Raw genomic sequence first — 25,641 nt, forward strand, 5'->3', positions numbered from 1 at the left:
GGACTTCTAATAATATGTTGAATAGAAGTGGTGAAAGCAGGCATTCTTGTCTTATTTCTGATTTTAGAGAGATATCTTTCAGGTTCACCATTGAGTGTGATGTTAGCTGTGTTTTTCTACATAGAAGCTTTATGTTGAAGTAGTTTCCTTCCAATCCTAGTTTGTTGAGTGTTTTTAATCAGCAAAGGTGTTGAATTTTGCCAAATGATTTTTCTGAATCAGTTGAGATGATCATGCCCTACTTTAATTCTCTTAATGCAGTTTATCACATTTATTGATTTGTGTATGTTGAACCCGCTTTGCATCCCGGGGATGAATCCCATTTGATCATGATGTATGATCCTTTTAATGTGCTGTTGAAGTTGGTTTGCTAGTATTTTGTTGATGATTTTTCTATCCATATTCACTAGGGATACTGGCCTTTAATTTTGTTCTCTTGAAGTGCCCTTCTCAGGTTAATGCTGACCTCCTAAAATGAGTTCAAAAGTGTTCCTTCCTCTTCAGTTTTTTGGAAGAGTTGGAGAAGGATTGGCGTTAATTCTTTAAATGTTTGGTAGAATTCACCAATGAAACTATCTGGTCCTGGGATTTTCTTTGTTGTAGGTTTGGGGGTTTTTTTGTTTTTGTTTTTTTAACTGACTGTTTTCTTACTAGTGATCGGCCTATTCACATCTTGTTTCTTCATAATTATGGGTGTTTTTATTTCCTTTTGATTTCTTCTTTGATCCATGGGTCACTTAGAAGTGTGTTACTTAGTTCCTAAAAATTTGAACATTTTCCCAGAGATCTTTCTGTTATTGATGTCTAATTTATCTCTGTTATGGTCAGAGAACACTCTTTGTATGACTTGAATTCTTTGAAATTGATTGAAAATTGTTTTATTGCCAGAAAATGGCCTGTGTTGGTAAATGGTCCGTGTGTACAGGCATATCTTGTTTTATTGTGCTTTTCTATATTACACTTTGCGGGTACTGTATTTTGTTACAAATTGGCTGTTTGTGGCCACCCTGCATCAAGCAAGTCTGTTGGCACCACTTTTCCAACAGCATTTGTTCACTTTGTGTCTGTGTCACATTTTGGTAATTCTCACAATATTTCGAACTTTTTCATTATTATTACATCAGTGATCTTTGATGTTGCTATTGTAATTGTTTTGGGGAGCCACAAACTACACTCACATAAGACGGCGTGCTTAATAGACAAATGTTGTGTGTGTTCTGACTGCTCCCCCTCCAGCAGTTCCCCTCTCTCTCTCCCTCTCCTTGGGCCTCCCTATTCCCTGAGACATGAAAATTTTGAAAATAGGCCAGTTGATAACCCTACAGCGGCCTCTAAGTGTTCTAGTGAAAGGAAGAGCTGCGTGTCTCTCACTTTAAATCCAAAGCTACAAATGATTAAGCTTAGTGAGACGATCTTGTCAAAAACCAAGATAGACCAAAAGCTAGGCGTCTTGTGCCAAATAGTTATACATGTTGTGAATAAAAAGGAACAGTTCTTAAAGGAAATTAAAAGTTCTACTTTAGTGAACACATGAATGATAAGAAACCAAACCACCTTATTGCTCATGTGGAGAAAGTTTCTTTTAATGGTCCTGATAGAAGATCATATCAGCCATAAAATTCCTTTAACCCAAAGCCTAATCCAGAGCAAGGCCCTAATCCTCTTTAATTCTGTGAAGGCTGAGAGAGGTGAGGAGGCCTCAGAAGAAAAGTCTGAAGCTAGCGGAGGTTGGTTCATGAGATGTAAGGAAGGAGAAGCCATCTTCCACAACTTAAAAGTGTAAGGTGAAGCAGGAAGTGCTGGTGTAGAAGCAGCAGCAAGTTGTCCAGAAGATCCAGCTCAGATCATTAATGAGGATGACTACACTGAACAACAGATTTTCAGCATGGATGAAGCAGTCTTGTATTTGAAGAAGATGCCTTGCCTTCTCGGACTTCCACAGCTAGAGAGAAGTCAGTGCCTGGCTCCAAAGCCTCAAAGGATAGGCTGACTCTCTTGTTATGGGCTAATGCATCTGATGACTTTAAGACGAAGCCAGTGATCATTTACCATCCCAAAAATCTTGGGGCCCTTAAGCATTATGCTAAATGTGTTCTGCCTGTGCTCTGTAAATGGAACAACAAAGCCTGGATGACAGCACATCTGCTTACAACATGGCTTACTGAATATCTTAAGCCCACTATTTGAGACATACTGCTCAGAAAAAAAAAGCGTCCTTTCAAAATATTACTGCTTTTTGACAATACACCTGGTCACCCAAGAACTCTGGTGGAGATGTACAATGAGATTAATCTGTTTTCATGCCTGCTAACACAGCATCCATTTTGCAGCCCATGGATCAAGAAGTAATTTTGACTTTTAAGTTTTACTGTGTAAGAAATATATTTCATAAACCTGTAGCTGCCATAGATGTTGATTCTGCTGATGGATCTGAGCAGAGTCAGTTGAAAACCTTCTGGAAAGGATTCACCATTCTAGATGTCATTACAAACATTTGTGATTCATGGGAAGAGGTCAAAATAGCAACATTCACAGGAGTTTGGAAGAAGTTGATTCCAACCCTCTGGACGACATTGAGGGGTTCAAGACTTCAATGGAGGAAGTAACTGCAGATGTGGTAAAACATCAGGAGAACTAGCATTAGAAGTGGAACCAGAAGATGTGACTGAATTGCTCAATCTCATGCGCAAACTTGAGCGGATGAAGAGTTGTTTCTTATGAATGAAACAAAGAAAATGGTTTCTTGAGGTGGAATCTATTCGTGGTGAAATGCTGTGGAGATTGTTGAAATGATAACAAAGGATTTACATTATATAAATTTGATAAAGCCACAGCAGGGTTTGAGAGGATTGACCCCATTTTGAAAGACATTCTACTTTCTGTTGAATGAAATGCCGTTAAGCAACATTGCATGCTGCAGAGAAATTATTTGTGAAAGAAAGAGTCAACTGATGTGGCAAACTTCATTGCTGTCTTATTTTAAGAAATTGCTACAGTCCCCCCACCATCTCCAGCAACCTCCACCCTGACCAGTCAGCTGCCATCAACATTGAGGCACGACCCTCCGCCAGCTAAAAAATTTAATGACTTGCTGAAGACTCAGATGATAGTTAGCACTTTTCAGCAATAATATATTTTTTAATTGAAGTATGTACATTGTTTCTTTGGACATAATGCTGCTTAACAGACTACGTGTAAACAACTTTTATATGCACTGGGAACACAACAAGTTTGTGTGCCCACTTTATTGCAATATTCACTTTAATGCGGTGGTCTGGAACTGAGTTAGTAATATCTCTGAGGTACCGCTGTACTTGAAAAGAATATGTACGTATTCTGCTTTTGTAGGATGAAGAGTTCTGTCAGTGTCCATCTGATCAAGATAGCTGGTTACGTTGTGTAATCTTCCATATCCTTCCATTCTTTAATTTGTTTTTTAAATTGAGATTTAATTGGCATACAATATCGTGTAGTTTGAGGTATACAGTGTGTTGGTTTGATACATTTATATGTTGGAATATGATTACCACAGTAGCATTAGCTAAAACCTTTATCGTGTCACATAATTACCATTTCTCTTTTGCGTTGAAAACAGTGAAGATCTAGTCTCTCAGCAACTTTGAAGTTTATAATACAGTATTGTTGGCTGTGCTCACTATGTTGTACCTTAGATCTTCAGAGCTTATTTCTCACCAAGTTGCAAGGTTATACCCTTAAACAACATCCCTCCAATTCCCACACCTCCCAGCCCCTGGTAACCACCAAACCACCATTCTACGCTCTGTTTTTGTGAGTTCAGTTTTTTCTAGATTCCACATGTAAGTAATATTATACAGTATCTGTCCTTCTCTGTCTGACTTCTCTCACTTAGTATAATGCCTTCAGGGTCCATCCATGTTGTTGCAGATAGCAGGATTTCCTTCCTATATGGCTGAGTAGTATTTCAGTGAGTATGTGTATACACACACACACACATCTTCTTCACCCATTCACGTGTTGATGGACACTTAGGCCTTTCCCGTACCTCGGCTATTGTTAATAATGCTGCACTGAACATGGTTGTGCCTGTATCTCTTCAAGATACTGATTTCAATTCCTTCTGATTCATACTCAGCAGTGGGATTGCTGGATGATACTGTAGCTCAGTTTAAAAAAAAATTGAGAAACTGCTGTACTCTTTTCCATAATAGCTGTACCAATCTACATTCCCATCGACAGTGTGTAAGGGTTCCCTTCCTCCACATCCTCACCAACATTGTTCTCTCTTTTTTTATAAAAGTCATCCTAATTGGTGTGAGGTGATATCGCATGGCGGTTTTATTTGCATTTCCCTGATGATTAGTGACATTGAGCGTCTTTTCATGTACCTGTTGGCCTTTTGTATGTCTTCTTTGGAAAAATGTCTATTCAGATCCTTTGCCCATTTTTAAATTGGGTATATCCTTTTTAATTGTCTTCCTACTTGTTCTCTCATTTATTGAGAGAGGTATGGAAGTCTCTGACTGTAAGATCTATTTCTCCTTGCATTTCTATCATATTTTATTTTATGTACATTTAAGCTATGAGATGCACAGACGTTTAGGATTGTTACAGCCTCCTGATGAATTGACTCCTTTATTATTATGAAACAGTATATCCCTGCTAATAATCTTTGCTCTGAAGCCTAGTGCTATCATAGTATATCTTTCCAATCTTTTTGCTTTTAACCTATTTGTGCCTTTATATTTAAAGTGTATTTCTTGCAGGCAGCACACAGTTGGGTCCTGCTCTAGCACCCGACGGTCTCTTTCAGCTCTTCCAGTGTTTGAAGATCTTCCTGTGCCATCAGTCTTCTCTCCTGTGGGCTAAACATCCTTTTACTATGGTTTGGCTGATGCATTTTCTAAATCCTTCACTATTATCATCAAGCTCTTTTGTGCATGTTTGGCTTAAAAGGGACATTACATCAGAAAGGACACCGAGTTGGCCTCTGCAAGAAGTGCTGACCACTGCGTATCGTGTCAGTTGATTAACATTGTCCACAAAGATCTGTATCTATTAGGTTCCTCACCATTTGGCTAAAACGAATTTGTACCATCTGGTTTTTTTTTTTTTTTTAACCTAATCACATTTTTATCTTGGCTAAATACTGACTTTTTGATCTCCAGAGAAATTTCAAAGGGACTTAACAAAAAAATCTATTCTTTGTTCCTCTGAAAATGTCTGTTCTATCTCAGTTACACCAATTCTAGTTGAATCATTTTGAGTGTGGGTCAAATAAAACTAGACTCTAAGAAGATGTCAACATGTTTGCCTTTTTTTCAGGTAAAAGTGTCCCCATCCTGTCATCCATCCAAAGGTGATCCTGCTGTTAAAAAGGTGAGTGAGTTTTAAAAGCAAAAAACCAGCTTCTGCCTTGTATGTTTATTCTCCTCTGTTGAATAGTGTTCTCAAAATGACAGTGAGTTTTAATCATCTTAATGCTGTCAAAGGTTCTTTCTGATTGGATGCCTTGAAGAGGTGTCACCAGAGAAGCCACATGGGGGTTTGGGCCTAGCATCAGTCTCCTGGCAACTAGGGACTTTTCATTGTTTTAGAATTCCCATCCTCTCTGCCAGATGGGCATCCTGGCGTCAGTGAGTGGTAGCAGATGAAAGATATTCTAAGGATGAAAGGTATATAGTTTTTCTTAATAATACACTTTCCCTCTGATAGCTGTGCCTAGAGAAAAGTGGTCTGCAACATTAACAGTTCAGCACATACCACCTAAGGAAGTCCTCAGTAAATACCTGTGCGATAGAACTCTCGTATGTGCCACTTCAACCCCCGACTGTGAACTTCGTGGCATAGATAAGATGTGTCTTTCAACTGAGCAATGCTCAGGTGACGTCAGGAGAGCCACTAAAATCCTCTTCTTCTTCCAGCCAAAGCAGTACAGAAACATGGTAAACAGATTGACATTTTTGCTGTTTTCTTTTACCATTTTTATTTCTCTGATAGCTGAAGTGTCCCTGGATGTAGGTTTGCTTTCCTTGCCCCCCCGCTTTTTTTTTAAACAATTTCAGCCAGCATCTGTGTCAGCAGAGGATTGTAGAACAAAAATAACAACTTGCTGGCTCTGTCGACTAACAGCAGGTTCCAGCTTCAAAAGCAGTGCGCCAAAAGCAGGTCCCTTTTCCCTGCCTTCAGAATCCCCTGAGCCTTTTTCAAAGGAAAAAAGAGTAAAAACAAAATATGTTGTCTGAAAAGCTCTGTAACATGCTGCACAAGAACACCTCATCCAGTCTTGTCCAGACAGCGAGGGCAGGCAAGACGGGGGTGGAGGGGATCGTTGCCGCTCAGAACCGTCACGTGAGGAGCTGGAGAGGGCGTAAGCCACTTAGTCTCACTCCGAAAACAAAGGAGGAAACTGGGATCCACGGGGAGGGGTTCTGCTTCTCCCAGATGTTCTGTGGGACACGTTTCTGAAGTAGAGGTTAAAAACACAGGCCTGGGTTCAACCAGGCTCAGGTTCAGAGATGAGTTTTCTGCTTCGTTATCTGAAGAACCTTGAGTAAGTCGCCTGTTTCCTCCTCTGTAAAACAATGATAGTACCTCTCAGAATTGTCCTGAAGCCTAAATGAGGTAAGATTTAAGTGCCTGACCCTGTCTGACACACATTAAGTACTCAGTAAATGATGACACATGGTAAGTCCTCAGCTGTTACTGAAACTAGTATTAAAACCCAAGTCTCCCAACTCCCAGTCAGATGTCCTTTCACTTTATTATGCTACTTATATATTATTGTCCATTCAGCAAGTATTTATTTATGCTAAATACTGACCTAAAAACCGGACTACAGAGATGAGAAATACAATCCGTGTTCTCAAGGACCTCAGCATTTAGTGGGAAAGGTAGACAGGTGCGCTGGTAACTACCATCCAACCCAGCGCCTGCTGGAAAGGTGCGCGGGGGCGGGGGCGCTGCGGGTGTGGAGGAAGGGGCCTGATTTGAAATGACCTCCCATTTAGTACAACTCGTGCATTTCTTATGGTAGAGTCCAGTGAAGAAGCTTGAGATATGGTTAGCTGCTCCCCTACAACCTTGTTACTAGATTATAATGAAATCAAATCCTCGCATACTTAGACGTTTATCAAATAAGCATCTCGAGAACATTTTATTCAACCTACATATCTTGAATACCTTTTATTTTAGCAATGAGGGTCCATTTCTAATATTTATCACTCTAACTAAACAAGCCATTCATTTCACCAATGGAAAAATTTCTATTTTTTGAGCTAATGAGCAGTCTTAGTTGGTCGACATGTGAACAGCTAAGCGGCTTCCGAAGGTGGCTGCCTTTGGGGGTTCACGTGAGCTGCAGTCCCTAAAGTATGATTCTTGGTTAGGGCCACTGACCACCCCTGAGTTGAAGCCTAAACTTACTAGCACATACTTACTATCACACTGTTGATGGTGTCTGGAATAATTTTAAAATACACATCACAACAGGTCCCTCTCCCAGAGTAGTAAGTCAGGGAAGGCTTCCCAGTGGAGGTAAAGCTAGATCCAGTCTGGAAACATAAGGGAACAGGTATTCCAGGCAGACATGGGTGAGCACAGCACATTTCAGGAAATGGGGTGATTCTGTTTGTCTTAACTATGGGAGCATGCAGAAGCCTGGTGAAATAAATGGGAGTCCAGATCACAGAGCCCCAGCCTGTGAAGTTTGCTTTTTATCTCAAGGACAAGGGTTTCTGTCAAATGTGAGCTTAGAGGCAGAAAGACCAGTTAGAAGAACAGGGCAGTTGTCCAGGCAAGAAGAAAGGTCCTAAGCCTATGCTGTGTTAATGGAGTGAGGAGATGAGACAGACTGACGTCTTAGCTATTTTATTCTCCCCTAAAACCCTTTTTGACACCCTAAGTCTGAGTTCAGAGGACTTCCTTTTTGAGCTCTCATGGTGCCCCGAGCTAGTCCCCACCAGCATACTTACCTGCTGTGTGGAAATTGCCTCTACTCACAACGTGCCCCTCATTAGACTCTGCTTCATGAGGGCAGGGCCCCCATCGGTCCCGTTTCCTGTTGTGTCTCTAACTGGATTGCAAAGTACATAGTCACTCAGTAGTTGTTGCGTGAATGAGATATGAAACAGATCCCACAGGACTTCATAGATCTTATGGGAAGTGAGGGGACAAAAGAAGTTTCTGTTGAATAACTAGAGAAGGAATAACAGACATCATCGCTCTCCCGGGCTTGTATTCCCGGTGTGGTCGTGTCCTTACTGTTTGAGCTCTAGCAGTCATACTCCAAGGGAGATGAGTGTGAGACTCAGCGCCTCGTCGTTACTTCCCTAGTTGGGTGTGTATGTTTGTGCGTGAGTGTATGTGTGCATCTACACACGTATTCTGGTTATCATCCTGGTGCTACAGTCTCTCTTCCCAAAGTTGCACTGACAGATGGAAGCACCACCAGTGTCTGCTGAACAGAGTGACTGCCAAAGTGACATGTGTAAGAAACATAAAAGAGCAACCGTGTTCTTGATTTGAGCCAGAGATTCTCTGTTGACCAATAACTGCAGAAAGTGTTTGGTGACTCTGCTGTCACTGTCAGCCCTGCCAGGAGCTGGATTCAAGTGCCGAGGAGCCAGGAGCCGTGCTCTGTGGGGCCCTGTGAACTCAGGAGAGGTGTCTCGTGTAGGAGTCACACTTTCACTCTGCTGCCGGGTCAGAACCTGGCCAATTCCAGCAGTGTGTATACAGAACATCTTTTTGCAATGCAAGCATTCTGCGTTTTAGATATTCTTTTAGAAAGCTCTAGATTAGAAATATTTATCAGATATAATCTATAGTGTTTAAAATTTGCATATCATATTTATCTGATATATAAAATTTCTTCTTAATTGGGCTCTAACTGATAACTTCATGTAACAAGTAGGAAGACACATATGCGTCCCTAGAACTTCTCCAGTGCTTGATAGTGGATGACTACAAATTTGAGAATTAGGAAACACTTTCCTTAGATAGAAATTGCCACAAAAGTCCACTGCAATAAACTCTCTAGCACAGATCCAAATTGGAGGTGTCGAGAGTGTTTAAGGTAGATTAAAGGAATTTAGAGCTAGTTGAAGGCAGCATCAAACACTTCTCAGCTGTGACGCATCACTTCTTGACTACTGAAGAAACACCAACTAGCAGTTTCAGTAGCAAAGTTAGGATTGTTATATACACAATAACCAGAGAAAGCAGTTTTGTCCTTTTTTAAAGTTTTTATTTTTTTGTGGGGGGAGGTAATTAGGTCTATTTATTTTTAGAAGAGGTACCAGGGATTGAACCTGGGACCTCATGCATGCTAAGAATGAGCAATCTTGAGCTATACCTACCCCCCCCCCCCCAGTTTTGTCTTAGATCTTGATCACAAAAGCACAGTGCCACTCTCTGAGCCAACCCCATTTTAAACAAGACTTCTCTACCCGTGTGTCTGCAGAAGCCTGAGAGGCCAGGTGTTCTGGCTGGTGGACCCACTGGAAGAATGTACAGTGAAGGTTCTCCTCAGAGTTAGGGATGGAGTACTGGGAGTGGCAGTGTTAAGCCTTTCTAATAGTTCTGGGTAAATTCAGTAAATAGTCAACAAGCCTCTAAGGTGCCAGGTCTTGGAAGGACCAAGATGAGTGAAATATAGTTCTTGCTGTTGGCATATTTACAAGTTAATGGTGACTGAACTGGTGGATTTAACAGCCAAGCCTCCCAGAAACTGGTGATCAGTTTCTCAAGTATTCAAGTGTATTATCAGAATTTGGAGCTGATTTTTTCTCCCAGTGTTCTGGTGAGGCAGAATTTTTATAGCTGGTTTCCAGTCCTGCCACTCATGTCAGGAATGTAGATGGCTGTACTTGCTCATGATTTTTCCTGAATCATGGCTTCGGGGGTTAGTTTTTATATTTTTTATTTTTAAGAGAAAAAGCCTCACAGAGCCACTGTTTCCATAGCAACAGGAAAAGCTGGCCTGCAGTGTCTCAGCTGACCGGCCCAAGAATGGCTGGTTGATAGTTTAACAAAAGTCAAGGGAACATGAAAAGGAGAAAGCATGGAAAAAGATGCAGCGTTTCCAGCCATCCTCTGATGGTGGCTTACATAAAGATCATTTGCCTTTTTTTAAATTGAAGTTTAGATGATGTACAGTGTCATATGAATTACAAGTGTACAATATAGTGATTCACAATTTTTAAAGGTTATACTCCATTTATAATTATTATAAAATATTGGCTATATTCCCCATGTTGTACAGTACATCCTTGTAGCTTATTTTGTACCTATATTTTTTATCTCTTACTCCTCTACCTCTATCTTGCTCCTCCCCTCTTCCATCTCTCCCCTGCTAACCACTAGTTTGTTCTCTGTATCTGTGTGTCTGTTTCTTTTTCGTTGCATTCCCTAGTTATATCTTTTAGATTCCACATATAAGTGATTTTATACAGTATTTGTCTTTCTTTGAGTTATTTCACTTGACATAATGCCCTCCAAATCCATCCATGTTGCTGCAAATGGCAAAATGTGGTTCTTTTTTATGGCTGAGTAGTATTCCATTGTGAGAGAGAGAGAGAGAGTGTGTGTGTGTGTGTGTGTGTGTGTGTGTGTGTGTGTGTACCACATCTTTATCCATTCATCTGTTGATGGATACTTGGGTTGCTTCCATATCTTGGCAATTATAAATAATGCTGCTCTGAACATTGGGATGCATGTATCTTTTCAAATTTGTTTTGGGTTTTTTGGATATATACCCAAGAGTGGAATTGCTGGGTTATATCATAGTTCTATTTTTAGCTTTTTAAGAAACCTCCACACTGTTTTCCACAGTGGCTGCACCAGTTTACATTCCTACCAGCAGTGTACAAGGGTTCCGTTTTCTCCACATCTTTCCCAGCATTTCGTATTTGTATTCATTTGATGATAGCAGTTCTGATAGGTGTGAGGTGGTATCTCATAGTGGTTCTCATTTGTATTTCCCTGATTATTAGTGATGTTGAACATCGTTTCATGTGCTTTTTGGCCATCTGCATTTCCTTTTGGAAAAATGTCTCCAAGTCTTCTGCCCATTTTTTAATCAGGTTGTTTGTTTTGATATTGAGTTGTGTGAGCTGTTTATATATTTTGGGTATTAACCCCCTATTTGTCGTATCATTAGCAATTTTTTTTCTCCCATTCGGTAGGTTGTCTTTTCATTTTGTCAATGAATTTAATTACATCCCATTTGTTCTTGTTTTTTTCTTTTGCTCTAGGAGAGAGATTTTAAAAATTGCTACAGTTTATGTCAGTGTTCTGCCTGTGTTTTCCTTTAGGGGGTTTTATGGTTTCCAGTCTTACACTTAGGTCTTAAATTCATTTTGAGTTTATTTTTGTATATGGTGTTAGAGAATGTTCTAATTTCATTCTTTTACAGGTAGCTGCCCAATTTTCCCAGCACCGCTTATTGAAGAGACTGTCTTTCCTCCACTGTATATTCTTGCCTCCTTTGTTATAGATTAACTGACCATAAGTGTGTGAGTTTATTTCTGGGCCCTGTCTCCTGTTCCATTGATCTACATCTGTTTTTGTGCCAGTATGATACTGTTTTGATTACTGTAGCTTTATAGTATAGTCTGAAATGAGGGAGTCATTTGCCCTTTTTATATCTCACACTTAACTCTCCTGCAAAGATGCAAGCCCTAATGAACAGCAAAGTGATAGCCCTTGATGGATGGATGCTGCCTCTTTAGAGTATTTATCTTAGTAGGATTTAGGTGCACATTACATCCAGATGTGACTTCCATGCCTCTGTTGATTTAACAAACAAAAACAAACAGAAAAAAACAGGACAGGATTTGGTCTTTGTTTTTTAAATAGACAGGGTGGAAGATCTTAGTAGGCCAGGTGACTATGCTGATGTGAAGAAGCTGGGGCGAATTAGAAGAAAGCAGAGGCATTCTTTGTAGTACGGAGGACAGAACTGGTACCTGTGGGTAGCTGCTGTGGAGATGGAGATGTTGGCTTGGTATGAGAATTTTCTGACATTACCTGTTGCCAGAGGTGTGTGATGAGTGGCCTGATGTCTGTCTCTCAAAGTTAATGCAGAAGGATTCCTGCCACTGGTTGATTTTTAGATCTTGTGGAGTGTTAAGATCTTAGGAGTCTGTAGTTGTATTAAACTCCGAAAAGTGCATGTTTGTTGATGTGCTGGATGCCTTTAGTTAGACCCTAACAGCCAGCCTGAATTAATAGAATATGTTGTCTGTGGCAATTGAGGGTTACTGGGTGTGGTTTTTCTGCTGCTTAATATGACACCCCTTCACAGACATTGAGAAGATTGTTTCTGCTGAGTGGAGTCTATTTGAGATCATATGTATGTGAGACCACATCAGAGCCAGTGGTGGTTCTTTATCCTTTATCCTCCCCTTGCACCCGCTCAGGATATGGGAGTGGATTCCCTATCAAAGCAAGTAATGCCATCACTTCTACCACCTCCTGGGAATTTTGGATCCTGCCGCAGTTTAGTTTGATCGAGTTACAGATGGCCTTTCCCCTCCAACTGTGTTCCTGCTGAAGCTCTTAGGCCTTCCTACAATACACGGCAGAGATCTTTTTTCTCTTCAGAAGGACTAACAGCTCATTATTTTGCATTAAAACAACTGAGCAGGCCATTCTTAACTGCACTGTGTTGGGTAGCACCTGTTTGTTAAGGTCAGAGAATCCAAATACCAAACAGCAGAGCTCTGCAGAGTTTGAGCTGCTTTAATGTGTGTGGTATTCGTGAGTGGCTGATACACCATTACTGCAGAGTGCAGCCTTTTGTCTGGAGCACTGTCCCAAATCAGTTACTGTGTCACCCCTGAAAGCTCACACTCCTTTCATATAGTATCAGAACATAGGATTCAGCATGTTCAGCAATGAGACATCTCCTTTGGTTAAAGCAGAAGGAAAGGAAGAGAAGATGAAGGTGAAATGTGGGCCGCTGCTCAGCACAGTCTGTTCTGACAAAAGTTGCCGCCTTGGAACTTGTGTGTTGCTTTCCATACGTATCTTAGGGGCATTCCAGTTGTTCTATTATGACACGAGTAAGTTTTAGCACCCTGGTTTTGTAGTGAAATATCTGTTAATGATAGATATTATTCCAAGTACAGCATATTCTGAAAGGAGAGACCTCACTCTACATGGTTAAGTCACTTTTTCATTTATTGAGTCAATTAAGGCTACCTTTTTATGGTACTAAGTGGGGCAGTTCATATCTGTCTCTGGGAATTTCACGGCAGTGTGTAAGAGAAAATGAATTTATACAGAAATTTCTTTGTAATCTTTGGAAAGAAGAAATTCTCTAATTCCAATGACCTCTCCCTGCATTTTGCTTTTAGCTCTGAGAAACCTTCTTCAACAATGCCAGGCACCTCCTTCTCCCCACTTGCCATTTCCTCCACGAGTGTTGTCATTCCCCAGTCAGTACACACCTCTACCTGCAAGTCTCTTCACTTGGCCCCACTGCCTCTGTCTCCTGGGGTTTCAGCCCATCCTCCTCTACTTCTTCTACTGCTGAGAAAACTTCAGTTGCTCCCTGTCACTAACAAAGTTAAGTCTGAATAGGTTTAGATTGACCGTCTAGGCTTTTGATGCATCACCAGCCCACATTTCATCCTCATCTTCTCTTTCTTTCCTTCTTCTTCAACTGAAGGGAATTTCTCACTTTCCTAAACATAACCAATCCCATGTCCATACATTTGCTCTTCCCCTCCTTCCCACAATCTGGGATGTCTTTCCTTCCCTCCCTTCAGAAGTGATGCCTTTTTTTAGCCTCCAGGTCAAATTCTACTTCATTCATTAAAACAATATTTACTGGATGTCTACTATGTACCAGGCATAGGTCTAAGTGCGAGGGATGCTGCAGGGAACAAAACCAAGTCCCTCCCCTCACAGAGCACACATTCAGGTGGCAGGCGGTAGATATTAAATAAGTAAAGATGTGGTACGTCAGATTCTGACAAGGCTGTGGAGAGAAAGCACAACGAAGGAGATGAAAGATTGCTGTTTTATATGGAGTGGTCACCACAGGTTGATAGCTAACATCTTCTACCTGAAAAACAATGAAGGTGCAGTCATGTGAGCATAAGGGAGAAGAGCGTTCCAGACAGAAAGGACAGCAAGCGCAAAGTTCTGGAAGCAGGAACATGCTGCGGGGCCCCAGGAGCAATATGGGGACATAGCTTGGTGGCCATGGTGGTGAATACTTCCGGGGGCTTTCTTCCTCCTTGTTTTCTGGCTCACTGAGAAATCAATTGAGAACATGGAGGGAGGGATTAACATTGGAGGTTTGAAGAGAGAGGTGATGGTAAGCCTCTAGTATAGTGGGTGAGTAAACAGACCAGGGAAATACCAGGGGGGCCCACTTGGACTTCACAGCATTGACTTTAAACGTCTTTGAACTGATCACCTCTTCCTTTCCGATTCTTGTAGCAGTGATTACCCATCCTTCATTTGGCACTTGGCACAAACTACCTTCTGTTGTTTTCGGTGTTGTTTTTAAATGTGTTACCTGCATCCTGAGCTGCTTTGAGGCAACTTTCAATATGCACCCAACAGAAAAGGACAAAAACAAATAACTGAGTGTCAGAAAAATATGAAAATATACCAGAGTAGAATTCAATAATAGCTGAAAAGCATTTGGGGAGGAGGAATCTTGAATCAAAACTTTTTTGTATCTCTATTAACTAAAACAGGACAGTTTATTACAATTGAATAATATTTAAATCATTACTGTAGTAATTACAGTGAAACCCACATTTGCATGGCCTCAATTTCTGTCCCGCATATTTACCTTGATTTCCAGAAAAAAATAAGTTTTTTTTAACAGGTACCCAGTTTATTAATTTCTTTTAATTTACACTGTCATGTCAGAGATACTTGGTATGGACTGCAGTGGTCGCCATGAAACTTGCTGAGAAGAGCACACAGAGGCTGCACGCTTTGAGTAAATGTCTGGCATAGTTTTCTCATGGGCACAGTAGTCCTGGACAGGCACTGCAGGACCCAGGGACTTCCTGAGCCTAAGTACAAGTTCATTCCACAAAGGGATCTATAAAGATTTCCCCTCTCGAGAAGCTTTTGTTGATCGTCAACTTCCATGATGTTGACATCCATGATGATTACAGTTCATTTTTTTTTCTTTCGGCTCATTAAAAATGCTGTTCCACTGTCTTATGGGTTGCATTGTTTCTAAGTCATCAGTGGTCATTCTTACCACTGTTTTTCTTTATTGTGGATGCTGTGGTACCCTGTTCTGTCTTTCAGTAGAATGCGACATACTCATTCCTTCAGCTGCTGGGAGTTTTAGCAATTGATAACCTTCAACTCATCCTTCTTCAGGAATTGCTCTCAGCTAAAGAGATCTAACTTATCAACAGTGACAGCCTCTTCCTGAAACAGCGTGAATGTCGTGACTAGCGATTGAAGGGTTATAAAGGCCAGAAGACCTTGTCTTAATGCAGGACCATTCTTCAAGGCCATCTTACACCAGAGCTCTCTTTGGGATCACCTGGGGCCTTTGTTGTGATTGCATCACAGTTTAACACCTCTCTGCCCAGTTCTGCTTCCTGTACTTCCCCATAGGTTCTGTTCCAAGCACCCACCAGTAACTGCCAGCACATAGATACTCCATCTCAGAGTCTTTTTTCCAGGGAAGCCAACTGGTAATACCTTGTATATGCTGTCTTTTTCCCCCTCTGGCTGCTTTCAAGTTTTCCTCTCTATCTTTGGTTTTCAGCAATGACATGCCTAGAGGTGGCCTTCTTTATTTTTCTTGGGGTTCATTAAGCTGCTTGGATCTGTATGTTTTAATATTTTCATCAAATTTGGAAAACTTCTAGCCATTCTCTTTAAATGTATTTTCTGCCCCAGTCTCCCTCCTTCCAGGCCTCTAATTACATGTATATTAGACAATTTAATGTTGTTCCATAGGTCAGTGAGGCCTTTTTCATTATTGTTACCTTATTTTCTCTCTGCTTCAATTTGAGTAACTTCTATTATCATATCTTCAAATTCACTGATCTTTTCTTCTGCAAGTATCAAATCTGCTGTCAAGATCATCCAGTGAATTTTTCATATTAGGTATTATACTTGTCAGTTCTACAATTTCTATTTCTTCTTACCTAATATAAAATGTAAAGCTATAATTTTCTGTCTAAGTACTACATGAGCTGCATCCCACAAATTCTGATGTTGTACTTTCATCATCTTTCTTCTTGAAATATTTTCTATTTTACCTTGTGATTTCTTCTTTCACTTATTGGTTATTTAGAAGTATATTATTTTAATTTCCAAATATTTGAGGTTTCTCTAGATATATTATCGTTACGGGTTTCTGATTTAACTCTCATTGTCCGAGAGCATACCCAGGAAGATACAAACCTTTGGAAAGTCATTGAGACTTTGTTATGAGCAAGCGTATCATCTTCCTATGTGAACATTAATTGTACATTTGAAAAAAAAAGTGTAATCTGCAGTTTTGGGTGTAATTCCTATAAATTTGCCTGTAAGTGAAGGCAGTTGATAGTGCTTTTTATATCTTCTGTATGCTTACTGATTTTTTGTCAAGTTATTTTATTAGTTACTGAGAGTGTTACAGATCTCCAACTATGATTGTTGATTTGTCTGTTTCCTTTTCATCTATTTATTTTTTTGACTTAGCTGAATTTTACTCTGCTATTTTTGGGGGGAGTTATTTGAATATTTTTTAATATTTATTTTAGTTCTGTTGCTTCTTTAACTGTATCTCTTTGCTTTATTTTTTAGTGGTGGCTGTAGGTATTACAGAATACAACTTTACATTATTACTGATTAGAGTTAATATTTTACTACTTAATGTAAAATATAGGGACCTTGCAATGCTATAGGTTCATTTATTAACCTCCCATCATTTAGTGCTTTTTATAGTTTCCATTTCTCTACTGGGGTTTTCTCATGTATTGAGTTGTTAGGTCCTTTAAATCCTTAAAGTATTTATAAAATAAATGTTTTAAATTCTTTGTCTGCTCACCCAGTGTCTCTGTCACCTCAGAGTCTGTCAGTTTCTTTTCTGGCTGTAAGTCATGTTTTCCTGCTCTGCATACCTAGACTTTTGATTGCATGCTGGGCATAGTGGGTAGTATGTTATCATCTGGATTTTGTTGTCTTCCTTTAGAGGTTTGAATTTTGTTCTAGTAGGTTAATTTACTGTTAAATCAGCTACATATTCTTGAGGCTTATTTTTAAGCTTTGTTTAGCCAGGTCTAGAATAGTCCTGCTCCTAATATGTGGCTTTTTTATGGTCTCATTGAACACCCAGGGTCTTTCCACTTCAGCTGGTTATTAGTATTCCCAGCCCAGCACTCTGCAACCTCCAGAGGATCCTATTATCTCCCAGCTCCCAGCAGCTGTTCTCTTCCAGGCCTCTGGAGTCTTGCCTGCCTACGTGCAGCTGAGTATCAGGCCAGAAACTTAAGGGAACACCTATATAGATTCCTGGAGCTTCTTGTCAACTCAACTTCCTCCTTTTCAAAATCTCCCCACTGTCCAGCCCCAAATTCCTGTCTCTGATTCCTCAGCTCAGCAAGACTGCCATGCTCTCCTAGGACCCTCCCTCCCTGTGCCACAGTCTAGAAAGTGCCTCCAGGTAGAATTCCAGGGACATCACGGACTCACCTTGTATGTTTCCTCTCTGTCGAGGATCACATTCCTGCTCTGCCTTTTGTCCAAAGTTTGAAAACAACTGCTATCTATATTCTTTGGCTAATTTTATACTTAAGTTGGGAGAGTTAGTAGTTTATTTCCATTACTTTATAACGGCAAGATTTGGAAGTTTCTAGTTTTTTTGGTACAATGAACAATAACTTAATAATTTTTCTCAGTTCCTTCTTCTCCCTTCACCTCTCAAAGAAATGGTCCAAAGCATTTCTCTTAGACAGCAAATTGGTGTCTAAAATAACTAGAGTACGACCACGGTGCAGCAGGGCTCTTCCTCTTTGCTTTGTAATTACATTATTAACTTGTATTGGGCTTTGCTCATTTCAGAGTTAAACTTTCTTTTCCAGGGTTGATTCTGTATTTCTCTTGTTATCAGGTAGTCATTTTTAGGTCTATCCAGATGGGCGGGAATACTGAAACTGAACATGTTTCATCAGTCATATCTCTCACAGAAAATCATTAAAGACCCTGCCCTCGGAGAAGAGCTCTGTCATAATTGCTGCCCTATAGCAGCATCTATCAAGATAGTTATTTGACATTCTTCTTAAGTAGGCAGCAATCAGTTAGATAATCAAAACGTAGCTAGGCCTTAATTACATATAGGAAATGAATGCTTTCCCTGCCTTTTTTTTTTTTTTTTTAAATAAGACAAAGGTGGGGGTAGGGGTTCTGACTAACAGAAAATGCCAACCTACTGTGGAGCTTTCTTTGTAACTCTAATTCCTGTAACTTTGTAACTCCCTCTCCCTCTCTGTCTCCATCTTCCTGGGCCTTTTGTTGACCTTTCACAGGCCTGGTGGGATGACTTTCCCTTAACTAGGAAGCAGAATTATCAAGGATCCCCCGAAGGAGGTCAGAGACCATCAGTGTTTAAGAGTGTGGTGTAGATACTGACCCCAGCTAGTCCTGGTCTGTTCCTGGCACAACCTTCTGGGTCCCTTGAACGTGACTTTCTGTCAGGCGTCTTCCAGATGGATGCCACGAGCATAGACGTGGAAGAAACCTACTGCCCAGACTCAGATCTGGGCTCTACCACCAACCAGACGGACCTTGGGCACATTGTGCACCCTGGGACTAAGGATAACAGGAGAACTGACCTCATAGAGGTTTTGCGATGATTTACTGAGACGAGGTAATACATGTTCAGTGCGTGGAACAGGGCTGGCTCGCATAATTACTTGTTCAGTAATTGTTACCCGTGGTGCTGGTGGTGGTTACACCTTTTCACACCTCACAAGACTTAAGTCAGCATTCTCTTCCTCTGCTGTGAACTCTCACTGTGCTGTGTCTTTTTTATTGTGGTTTTGAAGATCTTGGTTTTTAATGAATATTTTTTATTCAGCCTCTCACGGTTTCCATCTTCGACCTCAGATACTCTTCCCTTAGAGCTGGGATCACCACTCTAAGTGAAATTTCCTTGAGAGATGTTCTGCCCGGTGTTTCCCTCCTCTCTCCACTCGGCTTAGCAAGGTACCTGCTTATTTTATTATTTCTTCACCTGATTCATTAGCAGCTGTGAGCTGCTGAGAGTTCTGAGGCATTGGGAAACGAGGGTGTATGAGAGGTCACGTTCTGTTTAAACTGTTGTCTGTGGGAATTTTAGGAAAGGTGTTTTCTGTTTGCAGATGGGAAAGGAAACAATGGCTTATCTCTGAAGTCAAAGTTTCATTTTAGGCAAAAGTGTTAAATATTAAAGACCTCTAGTTTGAAACAGCTTACGTGGTGGTAAAAGTCTGACTCTATTAGGTACAGAAAGATTTGACAGACCGAGGCAGGCGGGAGGGAAGTGGGGAATATGGTTCTCAAGCCATACATTCTGCACCATCTGTACCCCCATCCCCACCAGCACATCACAGCACCGCCAGCAGAAGCCGCCTAGATTGAAGAGACAATTATGCTGCAGAATTAAACCAAGAGCCCCACGTCCTTCACAAACTAGATTCAGCCCTCTCATGTGTTCATGTGGGAAGACAAGTAGGAAGGGAAATGTTAAGATTTTTATTTCAGCACTTATTTATTGTGGAGAATAAGAAATGAAGAAGCAGAGCTCAGTCCCTGTGACTGTCCCCATCTCTGTGTATGACTCGGAAGGCTTTGTGTCCAGAATCCATAGTGTTACCTGTATTCCTAGGAACCCAGCCTTCAGGGTGGCAGGGATCACGGTTGTTTCCTGTATCAAAGCTTGATATGCTGGTTGCGAGGCCCGTGGATCCTGGAAGCCCTGGTTTGTTTTCTTCCTTCCAGCAGATGTAATTACAGCTCTCACTTCCACCACGTCTGTGAGTCACTGAGCTTTGAAATGTGTTGGCGCTACATGAGCCAACGGCCCTCTCCCTGGGGCTCTCCTAGATCATCAGCACCTCATTTTCCACCGGATTTACTTTAATGCTGAGTCTTACAAGGTCATTTCCAGAGCCATCACTGCTTCTTCGTGTAATGTTCAGCTACAGTTTAATTTTCAGCTCTTATCATTGGACTTTATCACACAGGAAGAAAGAAATTTATGCTAGCAGATAGTATTGATTGTTTTTCTTTCTCTTCCAGTTGGAAAAATCACTCCTAGTCAGTCCTGTGCTGGTGGGTGAGATGGTCTGGAAAGAGTGCTTTATGTTTACAGATTTGTCAAACTGAGGCTGTGTTCAGGTTTTGTTGCTCCCACTTTTTTTGTGTGTATGACACTGATTTGACAAATCAGTTTCTCTGATAGCATCTTACTGTTTCTCTTCAGGGCTCTCAGGAGTCTTTGTGACAGTGCCTCTAGTTGGTTGGTTGGCCTTGTTTACTTCTGACGATGCAATAAAGCCATGATCAGCTTCAGTAAACATCAGTATCTTACTTGAAACGTTCATGCCTTAAGCGCTTATTATCTCATGGTGCCCACATCTTACGCAGATGGTAGAGTGTGGCCCATGATGGCACTGCGCTTTGATAAATTGGAACACAGACCTAGAGGAGTGATGAGACCTGTGCGGTTATACAGGGAGCTGAGATGGGATTAGAGCTCAGGTTTCCTGCTTCTCAGCCCATTCTTTCTTCCAGGCACTTCTCCTGGGAGCAGAAATAACACAATCACAGTAGTCACTACCATTTACTGACCATCAAATAGGTGCCAAGCCCATCCAGGATCGCTAATCCTCCCAATTCTGCAAAGAGTAGTTATACAGCCAAAGAAACTGAGAGAAGCTAAGTAACTTGGCCAGAGCCACTCCCTGATCATTGCAGAATCCAGGTGGACCCAGGTCTGTCCAAAGCCACCCCTGTGTGTGTCTTCCTGCATTGCAGGGGGTTTAGAAACACGCCAGTGACTATGTACATAGAAAATCTGCTCGCCCTTCCCATCCCTTCCTCCATTTGACCAGCAGATAATTATCTCATGACTGCTCTGTGCCAGGCAGTGCTGGGTGCCAGTGGGTGGGAGAGACAGCCTGTCCTGAAGCTCTCCTCCCACAACGCTTTCCCTCCACTCTCCCTTCTCTCTCCCACAACATCCACCCATCCCTCTTGCTAGCAGGTGCACCAGTCTTGGCTGCGCCATGCTCTGATGTCTTTCTTTCCATTTCGTTGGCCACATTAGATTAGGCATACATGACCAGTATCGCATGTAGACTGGGCCCTCCAGTTAATAACACTGAGAACTTCCCAAGTCCTGGGCATTTACCAAGTGCTCCATGTGCCTCACTTTCTTAATCTGCTCAGCCACTTTATGGGGGCAGCTATTATCATCATCCTTATACTACAAAAAAAAAAAAAAAGCAGCTAGCTCACTGGTAACTGTAGTGCCAGTGACCAGTGATGCCGGGGCTGGGCTCAGGCCGGCAGGCTCAGGAGTGCAGGCTCTGAGGGAGCAGGTCTCGGGCATACCGGACGGAGGGCTCTGCACCAGGACGTGCTGAAGTGACAAGAGAAAGGCTTTTAACCACAAGTCCCACTGGCTTGGTAGTTTTCCTTCCTTCTTAAAAGGGTTGGTATTTTCTGACATTTGAAAAATAATCCTTTCCCCAAAAGTGAATTAAATATAATGAAATAGATATTTCACTGAGATACAGGACAAACATGCCAGAAATCACAAAGAATCTTTAGAAAGTCCAAGTTCTTAGAAACGGAAGACGAATGTCAGTGATTTCATGCTGGGCCAGAGGAGCAAGCTGCTGCCCGCTCTCATACCTAAATGGACAGCTCAGAATAAGCCAGGGTGTGGGACTGTTGAGAAATTGTTGAACATCTGCTGGGTGTAGAGCATTGGGAATAGAAGGATGAATAAGATAAAGTCTCATATTCAAGGAGTTCACTAGCTAACGAAGAGACAGATAATTACACTACAGTGAGCGCAACAGTGTAACTGCAAGGACAATTTTGATGGTATATGCAGACAGCGTGAGACCGTGTTTCAAACAAGGCCCCTGGCAGACATGCTATATATGTGGTTATTATACCTCAGTAACCTCTCAAGTGTTGCTTATCAGACTAGAGAAGGGGAAATATTTTTGTGGGGTTTTTAATGTCCCAGAATCTGTAAACTCCTCTGGATTTACTCATCCTTATTCTCCAGGTGCTGATATAGTAAGGCCCTAGAAATATTTGCTGAACCACAGAACTGGATCCCTGTTCAGGAGGCCTGGGGGGAGAGGACAGGAGCCTGCAGGGGGCAGGCATAAACCAGCTGGACAAGCCGCCTCCCCAGGGCCCTGTCCCTCCCCTCATTCTTGCCCCACCTCACTTCGAACCCGAGACCCATGGAGAAGAATACAGAAATCCTCACCTTAGTGACTTATAAGTCATTGCCTGAATGTTTCCATTTTAAAAATACTCTGTCTTGTTCCAGGAAGGATTTTAAGAGAGGTAAGCATTTCCTGGGTCCTAGGCACGTCTACAGATGGCTCTCCTGTTTCGCCTCAGATGACTTGTTTTCAGATACTTTTCCACAGAGACAGTACAGCTCCGCCAAGAATAGGTTGTCTCCACCCTGCAGAAACTTTGCTTCCAGAGGGTCCCAGGGCAGCCCGAGCAGGCACTCCTTAGTTCAGTGTCTTGCTGTCCAGGATGATGGCCTATAAGAAACGACCTGTCACCTTCAGTTATTTCACACCCAAAGAACAACCATATTTTTTAATTCCTGAAGGATGTTGTTGGAAAACCCCTTCCTTTGGTATCTCCAAGGAGTTTAAGAGCTTAGAGGACTAAGATAACAAGCCTTGGTGCCACCATGGTCTGGGTATGTTGTGTTGAAATTATGGGTCTGCATGTATGTGTGTATACACACGTGTATGTGCACACTTACCTGTTTGTTACTCCAGCTTTTCTCCTAGGACAAGGGGGCTAGGGTTTATAAGGTAGAGGACCTGGTTATGACCCTTAGTTGGCCGTGAATTTTTCATTCAGGTTGGGTAGGTCTCCAAGCCTTCTCTTCCTCAGTTTACACAATCCTGTTCACCTGTGTAGTAAAGTAGGTACAGGGCTTGCATTTCAGGAAGATTCAAAGTAAACCATGGGGTAAAAATATTCTTAGTAAATTTTCTTTTTATACCCAAGGGTTGCAAAGATGCACGAGAGCTTAATGGATGCTGAAAACATACCTAATCGGGATACCTTAGAAAAAGAGAAATGCTAATTGACTGGCTGATTTGGTACAGCTGAATCAGGAGGCAAGTGCCCATAACCTGAGAGTGTCCTGCTCCCATTAGGGCTCAGTGAGGACAGGAAGTCCAGCCGCACTGAGCTGTTCTAGGTACAGATTAGCACACGGCTGCTTCAAGTGCAAACTAAGGACCAGCTCGGGAGCATGTGAGAAACGCAGAATCTCAGACCCCACCCCAGACCTTCTAACCAGAATCTGCATTTTAACAAGATCGCTTAGTGATACTCACACACATAAAAGCTGGAGAAGTGCTGGATTAGAAAACATGGATTGGACCATCATTTGAGACTTCTGCACCTTCTGTCTCAGTGAGCAAACTCCCGGGGGCTAGAGCCATCTACTCTGTGCCTAGAACAGACGTCTCTGCCATGTACTGTTGCCGGGGGCAGGGGGGGTGTGTGTGGAAAGCACGATTCTGTTTTTAACAGTAGCATTTTCTACTTCTGATCCGACATGACCTTCACTTTCCCATGATGATTTGAGTTGGCTTCCAAAATAGATCCAATTGGATGAAATAAATAAGGAAATCTAGACTTTTTAAAACTGTTCGCCTATGAAAATAATATAAAACCAGGTTATAATAGCACACGTAAATGTTTGCCCCCAAGCCCTATCCAGCTGCTAGTCTTATATAGCTGACCACTTAGCTTTGAGTTTCCAAGTGACAAAAGCAAAAAAGAAAACATAATTAGTAGCAAGTCTGCACAACTAGTAACTGCCCAGCAGTTTTTCTCAGCGCAGGGTCTGATGGGAATTCTGCACAGGTCATCGTAAGTGGCCTGCACAGCTGCATCTTCATAGTGAGTACAGTAGTACATTTCATGAGAGGTTTTTCCTTACGTTATCCTTTCAAAGCAAAGGGCTGTTTTATAAAAGTATAAGGAAAGGTCTCCCCCTGCTTTGTCATTTGCTAACTTGGCCTTTACAACCTTCTTTTTAATTAACCTGCCTTAACACCTCCTCCCCCCACCCAGGGCACCTTACCTAGACCATTCCCGACTTGTTTCCATTTGGACCCTCCTTGTTAAACTTTATCACGGGGTAACCAGGGAATAAGCAAAGGTGCGATCAGGGAGGCTTGGTCCCATGTCACAGGGAGTGTGGTGAGGTTTCGAATGGCCAGTGAAAGGCACCTGTCGTCCTTGTCCTTAACCCGCCCTGCTCCCCAGTTCATGCCAGCAGTACTGAAGGGACTCGGAGAATCAGGGCAGGACCGTTTTCTCTCTTGCTTGCTTATGCTCAGTTTGCAGTATTTCTCAAACCTTCAAATTATCTTTAGCTTGGAACTCCCCAGTGTATCTTACTTAGTATCTACTGGAAGTGTGATACTCCACACACTTTCTCTCCAAGAATAGGATCATTTTTCCTACCAAAGTCTATTGAGAAAAAGTATTTTTACAGCGTCAAGGCAAGTTGAAACGTTCTCAGGTTAGGGACGGTCCCTCCCTGTGTCTGGCGGACCCAAGGCGTGAGTCTAGAATGCAAAGCAGGGCCCCTGCAGTCTGTCTTCTCTTTCTGGCTGCCCTGCTCAGGATTCCCTTCAGACCATCCTCAGCCCACTGAGAGCACTGGGAAGAACTAAGGCCACTGTCCCCTGGGCTGGTCTCCGAAGCCAGACGTTACCTCTGCAGCATCCTGCGGGACTCCAGGGGCCCATGAGCTGTGACCCTCATCGTGGATAGCTGCTTTCTGGGTCTCGAAGCACATCCTTTTCACCTAGTTAGGAAATGAAGGTGTGAAATAATTTCACACTCACTAGCGTGATTTATTTCAGGGGTAGTGCTTATTTCCATTCTGTCTTAGCTCTTAGTAGGTTTCCCCCCTAAGGGTGGTGAAAATTTTGAGGAAAAAAGTAAAGTCCTTTCTGGAAGACAACTTTACATAACCTCTTAAAGTTTCTGTATGTAATGCTTTTTAAAGTTCAAATCCTGGGGGGTTGCAGGGCTGGACACGGCAGTACCTTCCTGCTAGAGTGGCGGTGAGGATTTGACGAGCTCACCCACACAGAGTATGCAGCACAAGGGGCTCGGCTGTGGTAAATGCTCAGGACGTGGTCAGTCTTCTGAGTGGTGGTATTTGCTCTGTGCCTCCCCTGTCGTCCACTCCACTGCCCTGTTCTTGAACGTCTTCCACATCCTGGACACAGGCATGTTTTTTTATCACTGTTTTGGTTGCTGTTCTTGCCAGGACATTCATAGAAACAGACCACCTCCTGCAGCTCCCTTCAGTCCCACAGCCTCGCTCAGCCCCACAGATGCGCTCGTGTCAACACCCAGACCCTGCATCGTTGAAACCCTTCTGAAATTATC

The 25,641-nt window shown here is 42.0% G+C and overlaps 2 protein-coding genes across 14 annotated transcripts in view; one reads left to right on the forward strand and one right to left on the reverse strand.

The window, feature by feature from the left end:
- The window catches only part of VPS8 (VPS8 subunit of CORVET complex), a 222,944-nt gene that overhangs the window by 194,477 nt on the left and 2,826 nt on the right, over positions 1 to 25,641 (forward strand). For all 4 annotated transcript variants that reach the window (XM_064493453.1, XM_031452660.2, XM_064493456.1 and 1 more), the window contains one exon: positions 5,305 to 5,358. In XM_064493453.1, the coding sequence (XP_064349523.1) occupies positions 5,305 to 5,358 (54 nt within the window). The remainder of the gene's footprint in view (positions 1 to 5,304; positions 5,359 to 25,641) is intronic.
- Positions 13,147 to 25,641, reverse strand: part of C2H3orf70 (chromosome 2 C3orf70 homolog) — an 87,374-nt gene continuing 74,879 nt past the window's right edge. For 6 of the 10 annotated variants that reach the window (XM_064493513.1, XM_064493510.1, XM_064493505.1 and 3 more), the window contains 5 exons: positions 24,956 to 25,468; positions 23,562 to 23,883; positions 22,976 to 23,128; positions 22,457 to 22,745; positions 13,147 to 20,745 (listed from right to left, as the gene is read on the reverse strand). The gene's annotated coding sequence lies outside the window, so the exon portion shown is untranslated. Of the gene's footprint in view, positions 20,746 to 21,462; positions 21,587 to 22,456; positions 22,746 to 22,975; positions 23,129 to 23,561; positions 23,884 to 24,955; positions 25,469 to 25,641 lie in introns of all 10 variants that reach the window. The other 4 variants (XM_064493520.1, XM_064493508.1, XM_064493509.1 and 1 more) reach the window with 4 other exon arrangements.

This window comes from Camelus dromedarius, chromosome 2 (assembly GCF_036321535.1).
Source record: "Camelus dromedarius isolate mCamDro1 chromosome 2, mCamDro1.pat, whole genome shotgun sequence".
Lineage (NCBI taxonomy): Eukaryota > Metazoa > Chordata > Mammalia > Artiodactyla > Camelidae > Camelus > Camelus dromedarius.